The sequence below is a fragment of the Parasteatoda tepidariorum genome, chromosome 3 (genome assembly GCF_043381705.1).
Source record: "Parasteatoda tepidariorum isolate YZ-2023 chromosome 3, CAS_Ptep_4.0, whole genome shotgun sequence".
Taxonomy (NCBI): Eukaryota; Metazoa; Arthropoda; class Arachnida; order Araneae; family Theridiidae; genus Parasteatoda; species Parasteatoda tepidariorum.
The window spans coordinates 13,124,534-13,143,086 of record NC_092206.1 but is presented as its reverse complement, the minus strand read 5'-3'; the positions used below and the strand labels follow the sequence as shown (position 1 = coordinate 13,143,086).

Here is an 18,553-nt window from a genome sequence, read left to right as displayed (position 1 = left end):
TTTTCGCCATGGCGAGAGGGAATGGATCAATTTAAAACTCGAAGCAGAAACATACCTAACATATATTTTTCATAAGTTTAAAAAAAGTAGAACTATATGTGCGTTCGTATAAATTTTTCAAAACTCTATAATAAAGTTTATTTAATTTCCATATTGGTTGTACCTTTATTTTATTTTTTTACTTTTATAGTAAATGATAATTTTGACATCTTTTGGAAAACAAAAATATTTTTATTTTACCTTCTTATAAATTGCTATGGAATTTTTTGTTTCCGAAAATTACTTTAAAACTTTTCTTATACTTGTTTATATTCTTTTGAAGTTCAAAGGATGGTATTGATTTACAATTTCTAACACTTTGAAAGTTTAAAAAAATCGTAAAATTTAATCATTGTTCGGTTTTTTTTAACTTTTATTTTTCTTTTCTTTTTAAATATGCATAGTTATTTCTCAGAATTTTCACATGTTCTTGTTTTACGATTCAAGATGATTTTGCATTCAAGATATTCCTTTTAATTTGTGACTCGTTACTGCATCCTTCATCAATAAAATTTGACGAAAACAACAGCACAATAAACATTATTTATCTGTTTGTTTTCAGTCCACTGGCTAGGAAAGTTACATTAAATGACTAAAAGATAAACAGATAAACTTCTTTTAAAGGTGGTACTCAAGGAATATCAATCTTTATCCATCAGAAGTTTGGCCGAAATTTCTTTCTTTGTCTGCTGCCGAATATCGGCAAAAATGATTCATGACATAATTTAGGTGGCAGTTAAGACTATGTTTTGTGCATGTGGTGGCATGTCTGGCTCACTCCAGTTTCCATTGATTATCGATATCATATACTGCTTACGTCCGCTAACTTGGAGTAATTTAGATATCAATGGGTAAACAGGAACATATAAATAATAGGAAAAGTTTGTATACAGGATAGGGATATATTTTTAACTCGGAAGAAAATATTTGAAACTGGATAATGATAACTATTATGTTTACTAATACTTAACGGTTTCTCAAAATAAACAATTTGCTGTTACCCATAATTCACGACAAGTAACGGAATTGCTTTGAAAAGGGCTTTCATAGAAGTATGCATGTCATAATTCGTACAAGATGTTTTTTTAAGAAAATATAATAGAAAATACTTTTTTGATTAAAACTAATTTAGAAAGCTTTTTTTAAAGTCCATGATAAATAGAGTTTCTTAAACAATGAATGCGTACTCTGGATTTATTTTAAGGAGACACAATTGCGCTATTTTCTTAGGTAATATCTCTTTACACTAAAAAATTTTGCTTTTTGAGTAATTTAAATAAATTAATTATGTTTTTTTTAAAAAAGAAACGTCTCTATTACATATTAAGAAATAAATTATTGAATTAATCAAACATAAGTTATGAGTTAAAATTGCTTGCATATTTTCAATTTAGATGTTATTTGTAACTAATAATACGCCAAAAACAAAAAAAAAGTTTATTTTATAATACGAGATTTTCGTAGAAAAACATTAAGACCTTAAATTCATACATTGTTGTTTTGTTAAATTGATATTTACTTACATAATTTTTGGAATTTTGGGAATGATTTCAGTTTAGAATCACCAAACTTTGACGAAAATAGACAAGAAAAAGTCGTAGAAGAATATACTAACTTTACCAATATCAGTGTATACATTTTTGATTCATTTGAAGTATAAGTGACACATTGATGCTTTGATTCATTGCATTTGAAGCAATCAGGATAAAAGTTCTATGGGGACATAATTATCCACCATGTCAACATTCATCTATCAAAAGGTACCTCAAGATAAAATCAAGTTCACATGTCCTATATACTCGTGAATTGGTATTTAATATTTATAGTGTTAGTTACGCCACATTACTCTCCTTACAGAATTTTATGTGATAGAATTCGATGAAGAATACCACTAGTTGTCTTATGCAGTTTATTTATTTAACTTTATAGCTGATTTTTTTTTACTTATTTTCCGGGAGATTGTGTATACTTCACCGGATATATGAGCGCTATTTTGTGAGCAAATCAACAGTTTAATATGGAGCATTCAGTGATCTTGGAGATAGCTTATAACGTTCAGAGGTCGCCATTATGGGAAGAGTTTATCGATGATTCCACACTTTTTTTTATCAATAGGTACAGCAAGATAGAGTCAAGTTAACATGTCTTATATACTAGTGAATTGGTATTTAATATTTATAGTGGTAGTTATGCAAAAAAAAATTCATAATTTTTTTCTGCATTATACTTACGAATTTTTTTCCCAACAGAAATAAGCAAAGTAATTATAATTTACCTTTCTCTTTGAAGCTGCAAGCTTCTGATCTCTAATATCCTCTGCTTCACCTGGCGGCTGATTTCCCCAAACCACAATAGCTATCCTCATGTAAGTAAAGAGTAAGACACACAAAGGGAAGAAGTACTGAAGAATCATCAGAGCCATGCTGTAATAGTACTTTTGCTCTTGAGTACTCCAGGATTCGATGCAGATGTAGCGGGTCGTATCATTTGCACCAGTCCAAGAAGGATGCACTTTCAACTCTGACAGAACAGCAGTTGGCAGAGGCGTAATTAATGCTACACTCCATATAAACAATATGGAAACTTTGGCTTGAAGTTTGCTCATCTTTGGCTTAAAAGGATACAAAATGGCGATATATCGGTCTATGCTAATAGCAATCATTGTATAAGCACTGACGAAAACAGACACCACTTGTGCGTAGGAAACTAAAATACACATTATTTCGCCAAAAGGCCAATACTGTAGCAACAAGTTAGATACAAATCCAAATGGTATGCAAAGACATGCCATTAAAATATCGCCAATGGCTAAATTCAGGATGAAATAGTTTGTGACTGTTCTCATTCTCTTGTACGCTATAATTATATAGCAAATCAGACCGTTTCCACCAATCGCTAAGGCTGAGACTGCTATATACATCACATGCATGACTGCTTCGACAGACTTGGGAACAAATATAGCAGGTTCCAAATCTTGAGTGTCAGCTTTTGTTTTTGTGAAGTTCACATCGATGTAAAAAGTTATATTGTGTTGTGCCATTTTTGCTGATAAAATGTTTTCGTATTTATAACTTTAGACAAAAATCACTCAAAATACTATTTGCTTTTTCAAAATCTACCAAATTTTAGAAGAAAAAAAAGACTTTGAATTTTGCACAGAACAAATGAAATTAAATAAGTTCCAAGTCAAATTTTATTTTTGTGAGTCCAGATCGATGGAAAAAGTTTTATTGTGTTGTGCCACTTTTGCTGATAATTCGCCATATTGGGAAATTGCCATATTTAGCATAAGATTTGATTGAAGTTCTACTTTTAATGTTTCTTTGTCATCTATTTTTAACGGCTTTTTGTTAACTAACACTAACTATTTGTCAATTCTATTTTTAACATTGTTTTTGAAGGGAAAATTATTAGAAATTGTTTTGCTTAATGAAATGAGTTTTAAGTTATCATTTTAAGTTATAAGAAGTTACAGAAAATTATGACATGCTCGAAAAGATCAAATAGTTTTAAATTGCAAATTTTATTTTCTTGAAGTTTACATCGATAACAAATGTATTGAGATAAGCAATTTTTGTTGATAACGTGCTTTCTAGATTATATTTTTTACCTTCAGTTAATAAAATGTTTCCGCATCTTCTAATACAACAAAAATCACTCAAAATATGAATTCATCATATAAAATATGTTGAATTTTAGATAAAATGTTCTTATTTTTAAGTAAATTAAAAGAAAAATGGTTAGATACCAGGAAAAAATCTGAGTTTATTTTTCTGATGCTCTCATAAAAAACGTTATACAATTTTACGTCATTTTTCCTGATTACAACAATAGTTTTGACTCATTTTTAATAATATTATTGAGAAAAAGATTTAAAAAAAGAGTAATGTCAATTTAAAAAAATAAAAGTAGTGCTAAAGAAAAATCAATAATCTACTAGAATGTAATATTTTATGAGAATAAGAAAACTATTAACGAATTTAGTATTATTGAAAAAATAATCTAGTTAGTTGTGAATTAAAAAAATATAAGTAGTTCAAAAAAATGAATAATCTACAAAAATGTAATATTTTATTGGAATTAAAAACTGTTAAAAAATTTAATATTATTGAAAACCTGATTAGTTGTCAATTAAAAAAATATAAGTAGTGCAAAAAATCAATTATCTACTAACAATGTAATATTTTATTGGAATAAAAAACTGTTAAAGAATTTACTATTATTGAAAACTTGATTAGTTGTCAATTAAAAAAATATAAGTAGTGCAAAAAATCAATTATCTACTAACAATGTAATATTTAATTGGAATAAAAAACTGTAAACGAATTTAATATTATTGAAAAAAATAACCTAATTAGTTGATGTTTTTTACAAGCATAAGTAAATAAATACGAATATAACTGAGTGTTATAAAATATCAATTCTAATGATCGGTTAAATTTCGTAAAAGTAACTGTTTATATGATATGATACAATACAAATACGACGCCAATGAATGATTATTAGATGCGTATTAGATAGGTTTTATCTGCATCAATAAAATGTAATCTCCCTCAAATTAATTTTTCCACGTCATCACCATCCGAAAAAAAACTGCTTTAATTAACTCTAGTTAAAAGGACACGGAAAAATTCTTCATTAAAGTGGCTCTTTTTATAATGTTGAAGATGATATGAAGGCTGTTTGATTAGCTTTGGTATTCTGGTCAACGTAGTGTAATGGTTATTTTCTCTTTTGTTCCATCTTCCCATTAAAATCAAAGCAAGAAACTACCGCAAAGTAAAAGAAAAAAAAACTGTGCCTAACATTAAGAGGATTAGGAATTTTTTTTCATGCTTTCTTGTGGTAAGTCTTTCAAGTAATCATCATCTGGAAAGAAAAAGGGAACATAAGAAACAAGAACATAGAAACTAAGCAAAACTTGCATTTTTATTAAGATAAATGTTACAAAAATTACTTTTTATTATGAATTATGATAATTGCTTTTTTTATTTATGAAGTGCATAAAATGAAAAAAAAAAACACTCTGAATAACTTTTAATCTCGTGATAGTTTAACGAACCGAAATGCAAATAAGGTTTCAGAGGTAGTCCCTAAACTATTTGATTTGTGGCGAACAAAATTGGCAACAAAAAAACATACTCTGTTTGAATAAAAATTATCTTTCGATGAATGCAAATTTGCAACCCTCAAAACCTTTGGAACATTTTCAATTAAGTCATCTTAAATAATGGAATCTACGCGGAGAGAAAAGTTCTGGTAAAATTACCTAACTGCATAGTAATTGATTTTAAAAAAAAGTCATAATTCTGTTCAATAGAACCAAAATATAAGGTATTTGAATTATTCATTTATTATCTGTTATTATCCGTTCATTTTTCGGAAATTCTGCTTTTTAAAATTGTAGTTTTTATTACCATACATTTATTAATAAATACAAAAACTGAAAATTAAATGTAACCGAATAAATAGTTTTTATGCTATGCCATGCTCCAAATATCATAAAATTTACAAAATTTTACCACATTTATCTAATTTTATCAAATATTATTAAACCATATTTTATTGTTAATTTTACCGAAGTCTCTTATTCTTCCCATAGAGCCAGAATCCCGTTAAATTTCACCATATTCTGATAGTATCAACCGTACTACTTTTTCTCATTGTATAATTTGAACAGAAATAATGAAAAACTTTTCGATAAGCAAAAGTTTTGTTACTTTCATTGAAATTTAATTTTTCAGAAACTGCTGGATCGATTTCGTTCAAAGTTTGATTTCTGGACTTTAAAAATTACTATACCTTTTTTTTATCATCTTTAAATATTATCATTAGTTCAATTTCGTTTACTGATTTTTACTATTTAATATTAAACGAAACATTTTTGCTTTGTAAGAAAGAAATATTTTACATCATATTTAACAATGCTGCTTTAAAGGCTAAACGAAACAAGGCAAACCTTTATCGAGAATTGAAATCTCGAAAACTTTTTAAAAATAAAAATTAACTTAAAAGCAGTTTGACCAATCTTGTAAAAATTACAACGTTGGTTACTTCAAATTATGAAAAAAAATTATGTTCTTGACATCGTAAAATTTTTTTTGACTTTTATTAACTCAAATAGCGAAAGGTAATAAATACTTATAAAAAGTTTTTATAGATCTTTCGATAAAACAGTTTCATAATTGTGAACAAAAAAATGTTTTATTTACCCAAACATCCAACTGGGTGAAAATATGCGATTTCGACAAAGGTTTATTTTCTATTTATTTTTTTACATTTGAACTTTAGTTGATTAGAAGTTTAAATATCTTTATATTTTTGTCTTCCGATCTTTAGAATCAAAATTAAAGACGTTTTCTTTTTGCATGCTGACAAACAAACGCAATAGAAATTACGTACTTTAAACACATTTCCAGAAAAACATTGATTTTGAGAAAATTTCTTTAAGCTAACAAACAAAAAAGATACAAAAAAGTTTATTATAAAAAAGTACATTATTGAATTTCCTTCAAACTTTTTATGCATAATGTTAGCTATGTTTTGAACTAAAATCTAAAGACTAAGTGTGAATTTATTATTTTTATCCTACTTTAATTAACAATATTAAGTATTTTTCCTTAAAAATTCAATATTAAACAATATATTTAATTCTATTCTTCAAGACGAAAACTCAGATAAATATATTATTGATCGATAAAAAAAATTTTTGTTACTTATGCATAATAATTTCTTATACAACTGTTAACGTAATGTAAAAAAGGTGCAGTTTCAATGCTTAAATTTGCCTTTATTTTAAAAAACTATTTTATGAATTTTTATGCTTATTTGAGATTTATAATTTTAGAACCCCTGCCTACCAAATTAATTAAGGGTGCAAATAAAATAAGGGTGTTCACAAAATAAATTGCGTCTTTAAATTGCCTTAAGTAGTTCCAGAGATGGGTTGAAAAATATTTTTAATGAAATAAAAATCTCAAACTCTGAACTGTACTTATAGGACTATATTTTTCCAACCATATCTTTAGCAATTTCATGGTTGTAAATTGTAGCTGTCCCTTGAATTCGTGTGTCAAAAGTTCCAATCTATTGATGTTAATTCATAGAAATTAGAAATTACATTTTATGTCTGCTTACTAAATAATTTACACTAATTTTTGAACAATAAAATTGTGTATGAATATGTTCCACCATTAGATCAAAATATATTCGAATGTCCACCGGACTTACGTCTATAGATTTAGGAGACTAATGAGTTATTTGTAGCGTAAGGTAAAGTAACTTAACTTTAGTTAGACTTTAATAATTACAGTAATTGGATTTTAAGTAACTGTAATTATACTTTAATTTTTATTAGATTATTTCTTTGCCAGATTACACTAATTTATGCCCCATTTATTTTTAAAATGTTTGATATTATTTTGAAACTTAGGTTCAATTTCTGGATTTATTGAAAAAACACAAGTACCACTGCTTTTGGTATTCAATTTTGTGATTAATTTTGATTTGCAGAAAAAAATCATACGCAACTTGAAAATACAAAAATATGATGAAAAATGTACAAGGTAAATAACGTAAAGATTTCATTTATTACTGCAAGAATTATTAACTGCTAAATTTAAAATAAAAAATAACAGGAAGGCTGCTCTGCAACCCACAGAAATGCAACTGTAGAGCTGAAATTTGATGTGCAGAAAGGGCCATTTTTATTTATGAATTGACTCAAGTTTTTTTTTTTTTTTTTTTAGNTTTTATTTTTTTTTTTTTTTTTTTTTTTTAGAAATTTCATTTTTTTAAAAAGTTGTTTTCATTTTTAGTGCATTTTCCCATTTTTCTTTTATAAATAGTAGAATTACAGTGGAATTTAATCAGTAGAAAGTTTTATTTATCATCTCTCTGAAGATTTTTATTTTAAAAGCTCACACACACACTTGACTTGATGTCACTAATGAACAAAAAATGAAAATATAAAATAAATTTAACGATAAAAAAGATAAGATATGGCCAGATTTAAATCTTTACATTTATATAATTTTCTAAAAAATATAAGAGACTCAATAGAAATAAAACCATTTTTCCATTTCAACTATTATGCAATATAAGGTTATCGTATCATATTGTTAACATGCAAAATAACTTCTCACTTATTACTTCTTCTTATTATTATGTCGCACTTTCTGTATTCCTATGCTTCATTTTATTTTCAGGTACAGTTTTTCCTTTTTCGAACAATGTAATCCTTCATTTCGTTACGATTGACATGTTGACAAAATGTTCAGTACACAAAATTATAAATATTTATACATTTTATAAACAAAATGATCTTTGTTATTTTAAAAAAATATCGACTTCTTAGAAAATATACCTCGAATGAATGAGATGCAACTTCGTGGGTTAGTGAGTGGAGAATCTTGGTAAAAATGTCACGAAAGAATGTGTCATGGAAATGTCACCAGAAATATCCTGTGACAGAGATAAAACTAAAACGTGCGAAGAAATATATGGGCGGAATTTGGGAAACATACTTGGAAAAGTTCACATTAATTTACATTTCAAATATGTCACATTATTTCTCTTTATAAATATTGATATATTTTTCGTTTGCACTTGACAACTTCTTTAGAAAACTCTAAACAAATGTACGTTTTACGAATACGACTTATATATGTTCGAAGAATAGCCTTTTGTGAATATAGATAGATGAATACGGCATTATATGCACAATAATTTACTTCATGGAACTATAGTCCAATTGTGTTGATATTGAATACTTGCAAGCTAATTTTAAACAAGAAAAATGTGTTATTATTATTGATAATTGTAAAGTAAAATGTAAGACCCATTTTTATTTCTTTCATTACTATACTTTTGAACATATTCATTTATTAAAACTAAATTAAAAATATGATATTATATAAACAGTAATTCCTGATAATATTGAATTCAAAATAAATTAGTTTCAAAATAAATTAGTTTCAAAATAAATTATATTAAAAAAAAAACAGATTTTATCTTTCTTATACAAGTTTCTTACCAGAGTATTTTAAACTGAAGAAATGCGTTATTATTAATAACAATTACTTACAAAATAAAATATAAAACTTGCTCTCGTGACTGAGACATCTGTTTTATGCTTTTTATCTAATTTGAATTTAAAAGACATTTTTCTAATCTTAATGAAAATGGAAATTTAATGAAAATGGAAATTCAATGAAAATTAAAATTTAATTTTGTCTTTTATTGTAGAACATATCTTCGTTGAATATACCTTCGAAAAAATCGTATATGATACTGCCGTTATAGGTGTTTATTGTCAAATATATCTATAAATTTTAAAAAAAATCGTATATGACGCTACCGTTATAGATGATAATTGCTGAATATATATTTATTTTAAAAAAATCGTATAGGACGCTGTTGAATATATCTTTAAATTTGAAAAAACGGTATATGACGCTGCCGTTATAGGTGTTAATTGTTGAATATGTCTTTAAATAAAAAAATCGTATTTGACGCTGCTGTTATAAGTGTTTATTGTTAAATATATATGTAAATAAAACAAAACCTTTATGACACTACCGTTACAAGTGTCTTTGTTGAATGAATTTTTAAATAAAATAAAAAAATCATATATGACGCTGCCGGTCGTTATAGGTGTTTAAATTTGCGCTTCATTTTATTCTGGTGTACGAAAATCAAAAGACTTAGAAACTTGAAATTACTAAGAATTGCTGAAAATGTACAGGGAGTACAATGGAATAAAAACACTTAACATTCGATAATTGGTTCGAAAATTGCTAAGTGCTAAACTCGTAGTAAAAAATATCATGCCGGCTGATCTACAGCCCTCTTACTGAGTTGAAATTTGACATTCTGGAAGAACCATTTTTATTTGTAAACTTAAAGTGAGTTTTTTTTTCTCTTTTCGAAATTTTAATTTGAAATTAATTGTTCGAAAATTATTACAAATTAAGTGTTTTTCTCGGAAATTTTGTTCTCCGATTTTTTTTAAATATTTTATTTGCTTATTTATTCATTTATTTGCTTCAACCACTAACTATTTATCTATTGTTTCTCTAAATCCTTAATTTTAAAGCTCGTTCTTGAAACTAAAGTTACAAAACAAAAAAATACTAAAAGTTACAAAACAGAAATAGAGGGATTAGATGTCGCCAGAAATTAATCTTAACATTTATATTGAAATTTTTAAAAATTAAAAGAGAAATATAAAACCGTTTTGTATTTAAACTTATATGAGTCTCGTTAACGAATGAAATTTCTTTTCATTTTTTTCTTTTTATTGAGTTGCGCAATTTAAATTCTTTAGTTTAAATTTTGTTTTCAAGAACAGATGATTAATGGATAAGTAATATTTCATTTCGTTTCCCTGAACAAAATTTTCATACACAAAACTACAGTAATTATATATTTTGTTTATAAAATGCTCCTTGTTTGAGGGGGAAATATTGACTTTTAAGAAGAGAAAAAATAATGATAAATGCAAAGCAATTACGAAAGGTGGTTGTTTCCTAATAATACAAATAAATTAAGATAATTAAGTTTTATGTATCTATGTTAGCACTACTGAACTGGGTTCAAAATTATCAATTTTTAATTTGATCATCGAAATAAAATTATATAAAAATAAATAGACCATTTCTAATCGTTGAAATAGGCACCGCTTTTTTCTTTGTGTTTATTTATAAATTTTTTCGCTATGCAGCGGTACTTACAATTACAAGTATAAATTATTATACTTATAATTAAAATATAAGTTATAACCCATTTTAGTAACATTTTCCCGAAAAGTAAAGAAATAAGTCAGGATTCGGAAAAATAATCACTATCTTTAGTAAATTCTAAGTATTGAAAATAGAAGAAATAGAATCTTTTGAAATACATTTTAGTTAAAATATTTGATAAAAGCATAATATTTTTATTTTTTTTAATAGCTGCAAAAATGATAGAAAGCATCAAAAAGACTGTCAATCTTAGAAAATTTATGAAGATTCTTTAAAATTGTATAACATAGTTTTGGGAAAAACTCATTCAAATATTTCAAAAATGTACTTTGTTTTCATTACTTAAGACATAATATTAACACCATAAAAATCGTTTCATTTAAAAAAAAATTTATTAGGGAAATTCAAATACTACATTTTGAGAAATTTAAATACTGCGATACCATATTTCATTCAAGAGTACGCTCGTCTTCTGAGTTATGTTTGATATTCTAATATGCTGCTTCGTTAATCTATTTTGTAGGTATGCTACTAAATATTGTTAAGTTATTTGCAGGTTGTGCAAAGTTGTTTAAATTTGAATTGCTATTTTATAATTCAGTCACTTTCTTTTTAACTATATTATTAGAATTAGCATTATTTTAGTTTATTCCACTACTGTAAGCTTTATAGTTTTTTTTTTCTCCACTTTTTAATAGTTTTTTATTTTCTACTCTTTAGTACCGTGTACACGTTCTCTTCCATGATAGGGATGTCTTATGAATGGACTTATTTTTGGAAACTCAGCCACGCCCAAACCGTCATTCATGAAAGACAGTTAGTTAATACGGGTCAAAAGATCCGTTTATCTCTAACAAACTCAATTCGTTTTGCTAAAGTAGTTAATAATAAGGCAAGGAATGCATAAACAATGAGCGGGAGATTTAAATTTATTTTATAACATTTCCCTTTCTAGACATGATTTTAGTAATGCGTTAAAAAGGCTCTTGTGCATAAAAAGAAACCTAAAAAAAATTTTTCCTAAAATTGACAAGTAAAAATATTATGTGAACTTGAAACAAAAACATGACGTCAATTGTTAATCTTTCCAGTTTTAGAAAACAATTTTAATCATTTTAACTGGGTTTTTTTTAAACTTCCTTATTTTATTATTCAATTAAAATTTATTTTTATTTGTCTGACTTGTCTCCATAGTTTATTTCAAATTACAAAGAAAAATAATGTTTACCTAAATTTATTTATTCTGGCAGCCATAGAACAAAAAATTTACTTACACTTCATACCCTAAAATGTAAAATGCGCAGCTTCAAATTTGACTCAGAAGATAATGTAACTTAAAATATATCGGAATGAACACATGTTCATGCATAAGTTTTTACGTTAAAAAATAAATCTACTATACATGAAGTGTATTGCAATAAGATTTAATCAAGGTTGAAATGGCTAAATATAATACGGGGAGCGTTTTATGTCGTTACTACAAACAAAGGCAAATACTTTTGATTTATCTCGCCATTGGCCATACAGGGATTTGAACCCAGGTAGGTTGCATCAGATGAAGACCCTCAAATTCTCTGAAATCTCTCCATACGTTAAAAATTATTTAGCGGATTCGTGACTAGTTAAATTTACAAAATATAAATAAAAAAAGTAATTTTTGGCCGGGATAGCCAGACTGGCAGGGCGCTGGACTCACATTCGTGAGAAGGGAAGTTCGAATCCAGCTGGCCGAAATCTCCCCGTGTGGTAAATGGTGATTGGTGCACAAAATGGTGATCTCTCGGGTCACAAAGTCCTCCATGTTTCCATAACAAATCAATAACTCTGGGGGTATTGAATTAGAGATTGATCGTTCGCTGGTTCAGGTCAAAATTACGATTTGTGGATGAATGAATGGATGTATGAATAGGTCCGCCCTATAAACGAGTGTGACACATGGGTGTAGCAGAAGTCGAATTCTTGGTCATAGATGGCGCCACTATAAAACAAGAACAATAGCATCCATTGTCTTAATGGCCTACGACAACAATAACAAAAGTAGTTTTTGGACATAAATCAATTTTTAAAAAGTACCCACAAAATTGGTAAAGGAGAAAAGATCGATGATTCTTTTGGAAAAAAACTCTGAAACAAAAAAAAATTATGAAAATAAAAAAGCCAGATTTAAAATATGTTTAAAAAAATTAATTAAATCCGCGAGTACATTTTATTCCCAAAACTATTTTTAAAAAAAGGATTTCAGTAGAAATTTAGCTTCAGAGGGGAAACTAAATACAATAAAGTGTAAAAAATGAGAAGTTATGTTGTGTTGTATTCAGTAGATTTTAAAAAAGGTTAATTATATTTGTAATTACATTATTCGACAAATTGTCAAAAAAATATGATAATAACTTGAAAGATTGATACCGAAAATATTCTTTGAGGGCAGAACAATTATTTAAAAATTTGCATAATTAAGAGACACAGAATTGGTAAAATAAGGAAAAAATATAATTAATCGTAAAATTACTTTCAAAAATATCTTTCAATAACAGTTTTTTTATTAAAACTGAGCTTTATTAATTGGGTCACGTTTTACACACCAGTTTAATCAAGAGTTCAGTTAATTAAAAAAAAACTTATTTTCGTAAAAAGAACTAAAAGAAGAGACTTTTTTTATTATATTATTTAAGATTTTAAATAAATGGATTTGTTCAAAAGAGTTTAAGAGGTAAACACGTAAAAGAGACGCTTTCAAAAGAAGTGCGCTTATTTAGTGCTGTGATTAAAACAGCAATTGACGTAATGCTAAGAATGATAATTAATTTCGGCATTGAATTGCCAACGAATTTTCTTTTATCAACATTACTTAGATTATTTAAGGTTTTGCTTCTTCAAGCAGAAATCTTTTCAAAAATAAGAATTTATAAAAAAAAATATTCTGCTTGATTGAGATTAAATACATTTTCGAGCTTTTTAACTAATTTAATTATTACTTTAAAGACACATTCAAAAAAAGACGAAGAATTATAAGGACACTTTAAAAAGAATTGAGTTTATAAGGAAAAATAAGTGCTTCACATGATATAAATATTTAATATATTTTTGGTGCATTTAGATTTTTGTAAACTATTAATTACTATAGAAACAGATTCAATATAGAATTCAGTCAAAAGAACACAGCAAAAAAAAAGGGGGGGGAGTTCTCACGTATTATAAATATCTAATGCAATTTACTTACTTTTTAATTATTTTATAATACATCTGATTATCAAATAATTAAATTGATGGAATAACATTTAGCATATTTGGAAGCATATAGAAGCACATTTAGCTATGGAAGTACATCTAGTCCCGCATTCACTAAAAGTAATTAAACTAACAAGAAGCAACTAGGCACTTTATATGTTATTAACTTTTGACGTACTTTACTTATGTGCTAATTATTCTATAATGCATCTGATTCTTAAATGAGTAAATTGATAACTACTATAGAAATACATTTAGTACAGATTTCACTCAAAATAATCAAACTAACAGGAAATAATTAAGCGCTTCGTATGTTATAAACATTTGATGTAATTTACTTATGTGTTAATTATTCTGTAATGCATCTGATTCTCAAATAATTCAATTTATAACTACTATAGAAACACATTTAGTGCAGAATTCACTCAAAATAATTAAACTAGCAAAAAAACAACTAAGCGCTTCGTATGTTATAAAAATTTGATGGATTTTACTTATATGATAATTATTCTACAATGCATCTGATTCACATGTATTAAAATTAATAATGATCATTGAGATACATTTAATACAGAATTTCTTTTTAAAAAAACTAAGCACTGTGGGGAAAAAAAACTATGTGTTTTACAAGTTATGAATATTTAATGTATTTTTTATGTGTTGATTATTCCATATTATTCAATTTACGTAATTGTTATGTGTGATTCTAATGACTATTCTGTATGATTCAGGTGTATCACAGGTACTAAGAGCTTTTGCACATACATTTTTTGTTTATGCACCTTATCTTTTAAATTGTTAAGATAAAGTCAATTAAAATTGAAATACTAAATAAATTATGTTAATAACGTTTAATGTAAGTTAATTATACCAAATTGTTTTTTCTCTTTTTTTAACTAAGCTTTATGCATTAAAGACTTCATTCGCCACATAAATACACAAATTGGAAATAACAGTCGCCTTGTATCAAGCACTTTCCCATTTCAAAACTTACCAAACGCGAATGAGAAGAAATAAAACTGATTTGAAATGAAAACTGTTATGAAATATAAAATGTAAAGTTGCCAACGAAAATTGGAAAAATGAAGGTGAGAAAAAAAAAACTAGCGGACCCACAGTAGCCAAGAGAGAAAAAAAGAGCAAAAAAAAGCCGAGCAACAAAACCACAGTGGCCGAGAGAGGCAAATCAGGGCAAAATACATTTCAAAACGCTATGGGTAGGATGAGAGGAACTAATGTAGTTTACAAGAGAATCAAAATTTATATGAATAAAACAAGATTTTAGAGCATCAAAATGTGCTGATGTGACTGGGGAGGAAATAATATTGGCATTGTCAGTAGTAAAGTTATGCCCAAGATTTTAACAATGAGCAGTAATTGATGATTTCTCGTACTCTTGATAGCTTGTATACATTTGAAGCGAATAATCAAGTAATTATCTAATCGCTTCTTTTCTTGCGATTATTTATTTAAGCTCTATGCATTTAAATTTAGCAACTAATATATTCTTACTAATAAAATTGTTCAGATGTAGCGATTAATATCAGTTAATAAAACTGAAAATGCCTGTACATAAATAATTTAAGAAACTTAGGCTGATTCAGATAAAAAGGCATTTTATTGCGTTATATTGAGTATTGAAAACATTGTTTGGAGTTTTGCATCGTTTACATTACAGGGTTTCTATAGCAGGAATGTTGGGAATTGGTTTAGACTTGCCATGAAACTATGAGAAAAAGCAACGAATTCTCGGTTCTGAAGCAACGGTTCTGAAAGGGAGGTGGTTGCAAGGATTTTCTTATTTTAATGAAACGTCATTCAATTGATAAAATTTAAAGATTTTGATTCACTAAAAGGATAGAGCCACTCAGTCTTTGGGAAGTTTTTGGGACTATCTCAATGTGTACTTCATTGACGAATTATTGCCCATTAACTTCAGAAAGTAATCTTTTACCTGGCCTTATCTGGTTTATCTTGACTTTTTATTACTCTTTGTGAGAGACCGATTTCTATATCTTAAACTTGATAAGAAACATCTGTTTTGAGCTTATCATTTAATATAGAAAGACTCTTTATGAGGAATTCTATATTATATATATATATATATATGAGAAAAAAATAGAAAAAAAAGAAACTTATAAATAACGACATTTTCAGTTTCTTGAGGGAATTTATGAATAATGTGCGGATTATAAACGTCTCCTATCGTTATAATAAGATGTTTTAATCGGAGTGATTAGTCAATTTTTCTGGCAGTCATCTTTTTTAGAAAATATCTTTAAAAAAAATAGAAAGAGCTCTAAGATTGTTTCCACCGTATGCTCCCTTTCATGTTCTTGCCTTTTCATACAAATGAATAAGCAGCAAATATGCCTTTTTTAAAAACATTCTTAAGAATTTAAACAAAAATAAAAACTTACAATGATAAAGGGAGAGAGGACTTCCTAATTTTAAAGGAAAATAATATACGCAATTTTAAAGAGCAAAATTATAAAAAAAAATATCTTATATTGAACAGATTATTTTGTTTTTAATCTTAGCTCTTTTTCTAAATTTGCTTTATATTGCTGCAATTTTATGCACAGTGTTTATAGTTTTTCAAATGGCAGCAGATTACTTAATTTTTTATAACAACGAAGTTTTGTCAGAAAAAATTTAAAATTTAATTGGAATTTAAAACTTAATAATTTAATTATGTAAGGAAAATTATATTTTTAGTATGAAAAATGACTAATTATATCCTTAATCAGTATAATTTCTCAATTCCAAATAAAATCAATTTAAATACAAAGCAAAATAAGCGGAAGAAGAAAGTGTTTTTTATCATACTAAAATAAACGCAAAGGAAAATCAAATAAAAAAATCAATATAAAAATATTTCTGCAGTTGGTTTTAAAAAAAGTTTTGTATAAATTTCATAACATTTTATTCTTTATATTTTAAAAAGCCAATTTTACATTTTGATGAAATAAAAATAAAGCCAATAGATGTTCCTAATTGTTTCAATTCGTAAAACGTAGAATAAAATAAAATAAGAACAACCAACAAATTTAAAACACAGCATTAATTTGTGTTCATTTAAAAATATTGAACACAAGACTAGTTACGGCATCGCATACTTCAAATGAGACTTATTATCATGTTTTAATGATTTCTGGGATTTATTTATTGTGCCATTAATTTTTATGATGTTAGCTACAAGTAATAATTTCCGATGCGCATTAATAAAATGATAACTGATTTAGCATGAGGATTCATGGCTCTAAAAAGGTTAAGCTTATAAATGAAAGTATTTTATTTATGCGCACATTTGCGCAAAGTAAGCAATAAATTCCTATACTCATTTATGGCAAAGCGTTAAAATATATGCTGTTAAAATACAGTCACAATTAAAGAAGTTTCTCTATTATAGCTTTTTCTTCATTTGTATTGACTTTCTATAAACGACAATGTATTATTATTTTTAGAGCAAAGTTTTTATATCATAAATGAAAGTGTAAAAGCGTATTTATGGCTTTCGTTACTATTGTCTTTCGCTTTCTGATATATGTAGGAAAAAACTTTTCTAATTTAGAAATTAAATTGTTCTATCGTTAAAAATTCAATTCTGGTTTTTATATTTACATTGCAAAAAAAATCCATTAAAAATAGGAAAATTTTATCAATTGTTGATCAGAAAATTTCTGTTATTTAAGAACATAAAAATTTACTGTAAAATTACGTCTTAACTAGTCAAAATGTCCGCATCTAATAATACTGTTTTTATTTGATGGGTACAGATTTTTTCCGTTTCTAATTCGAAAACTTTAATACCAAAGTGGCATCAAGTATAATATTTTGATATTGCTCTCTTAACTCGCAAAACCAATTTCTTCCAGATTGATATAAATGAAATATTTTGTGTTCACTGTAAAATATTCAGAGGCGGCGGAGATGGAAGTCCACGGAAGGTCATTTTGACCACCCAAAGATTTCCCCCATTTCGGTAAATCTTATCCAACCATTCAGCAAATTTACGGAATTTCATTTCCTCTCTCTTCCCTTTTTTTTTTTTATCTTTAGTAAAAATTGGTGAAATTCGTAAATATTTCTTGCTTGTTAAGTTTTTTTACATAGCATTGAAAATTAAAATTAGCATCATATATTCATTACTCTGTTTTCGTGTCTCCTGCAAATCTATTCCCTTCTTTACATTTGAAATCAAACATTCGCAGCAAAGTCTGTTTCCCGATACTAAATGAAGCTTGATTCTATCGAAATGTAGACGATTGACGCTTAAATAGATACCAATTCAGTTAATTATTCCATGAATTTATCTTAATTTCAAAATATACACTTAGTTTCTTAGGATGAAAAGACTGCGTAAACGATACGTATTGAATGTTTAACTTGTGGAAGCATTTATGATTGTGGGCACCTTCGAATCATTTCGATGCAGCGAGAAAAAAAGTAAAGACTAATTCAAAAAGCGAATTACCAAAAGTAATTTAAAATAATAACTTACATTTAGCTCTTTTATTTTATGCTGTTATTTTACTTAAAAT

The 18,553-nt window shown here is 26.8% G+C and overlaps 1 protein-coding gene across 2 annotated transcripts in view; it reads right to left on the bottom strand.

Annotated features, from left to right (window-relative positions):
• The window catches only part of LOC107447492 (RYamide receptor-like), a 71,452-nt gene that overhangs the window by 19,719 nt on the left and 33,180 nt on the right, over positions 1-18,553 (bottom strand). For both annotated transcript variants that reach the window (XM_043048420.2, XM_071178344.1), the window contains exon 2: positions 2,315-4,908. In XM_043048420.2, the coding sequence (XP_042904354.1) occupies positions 2,315-3,079 (765 nt within the window). In that variant the 5' untranslated portion in view covers positions 3,080-4,908. The remainder of the gene's footprint in view (positions 1-2,314; positions 4,909-18,553) is intronic.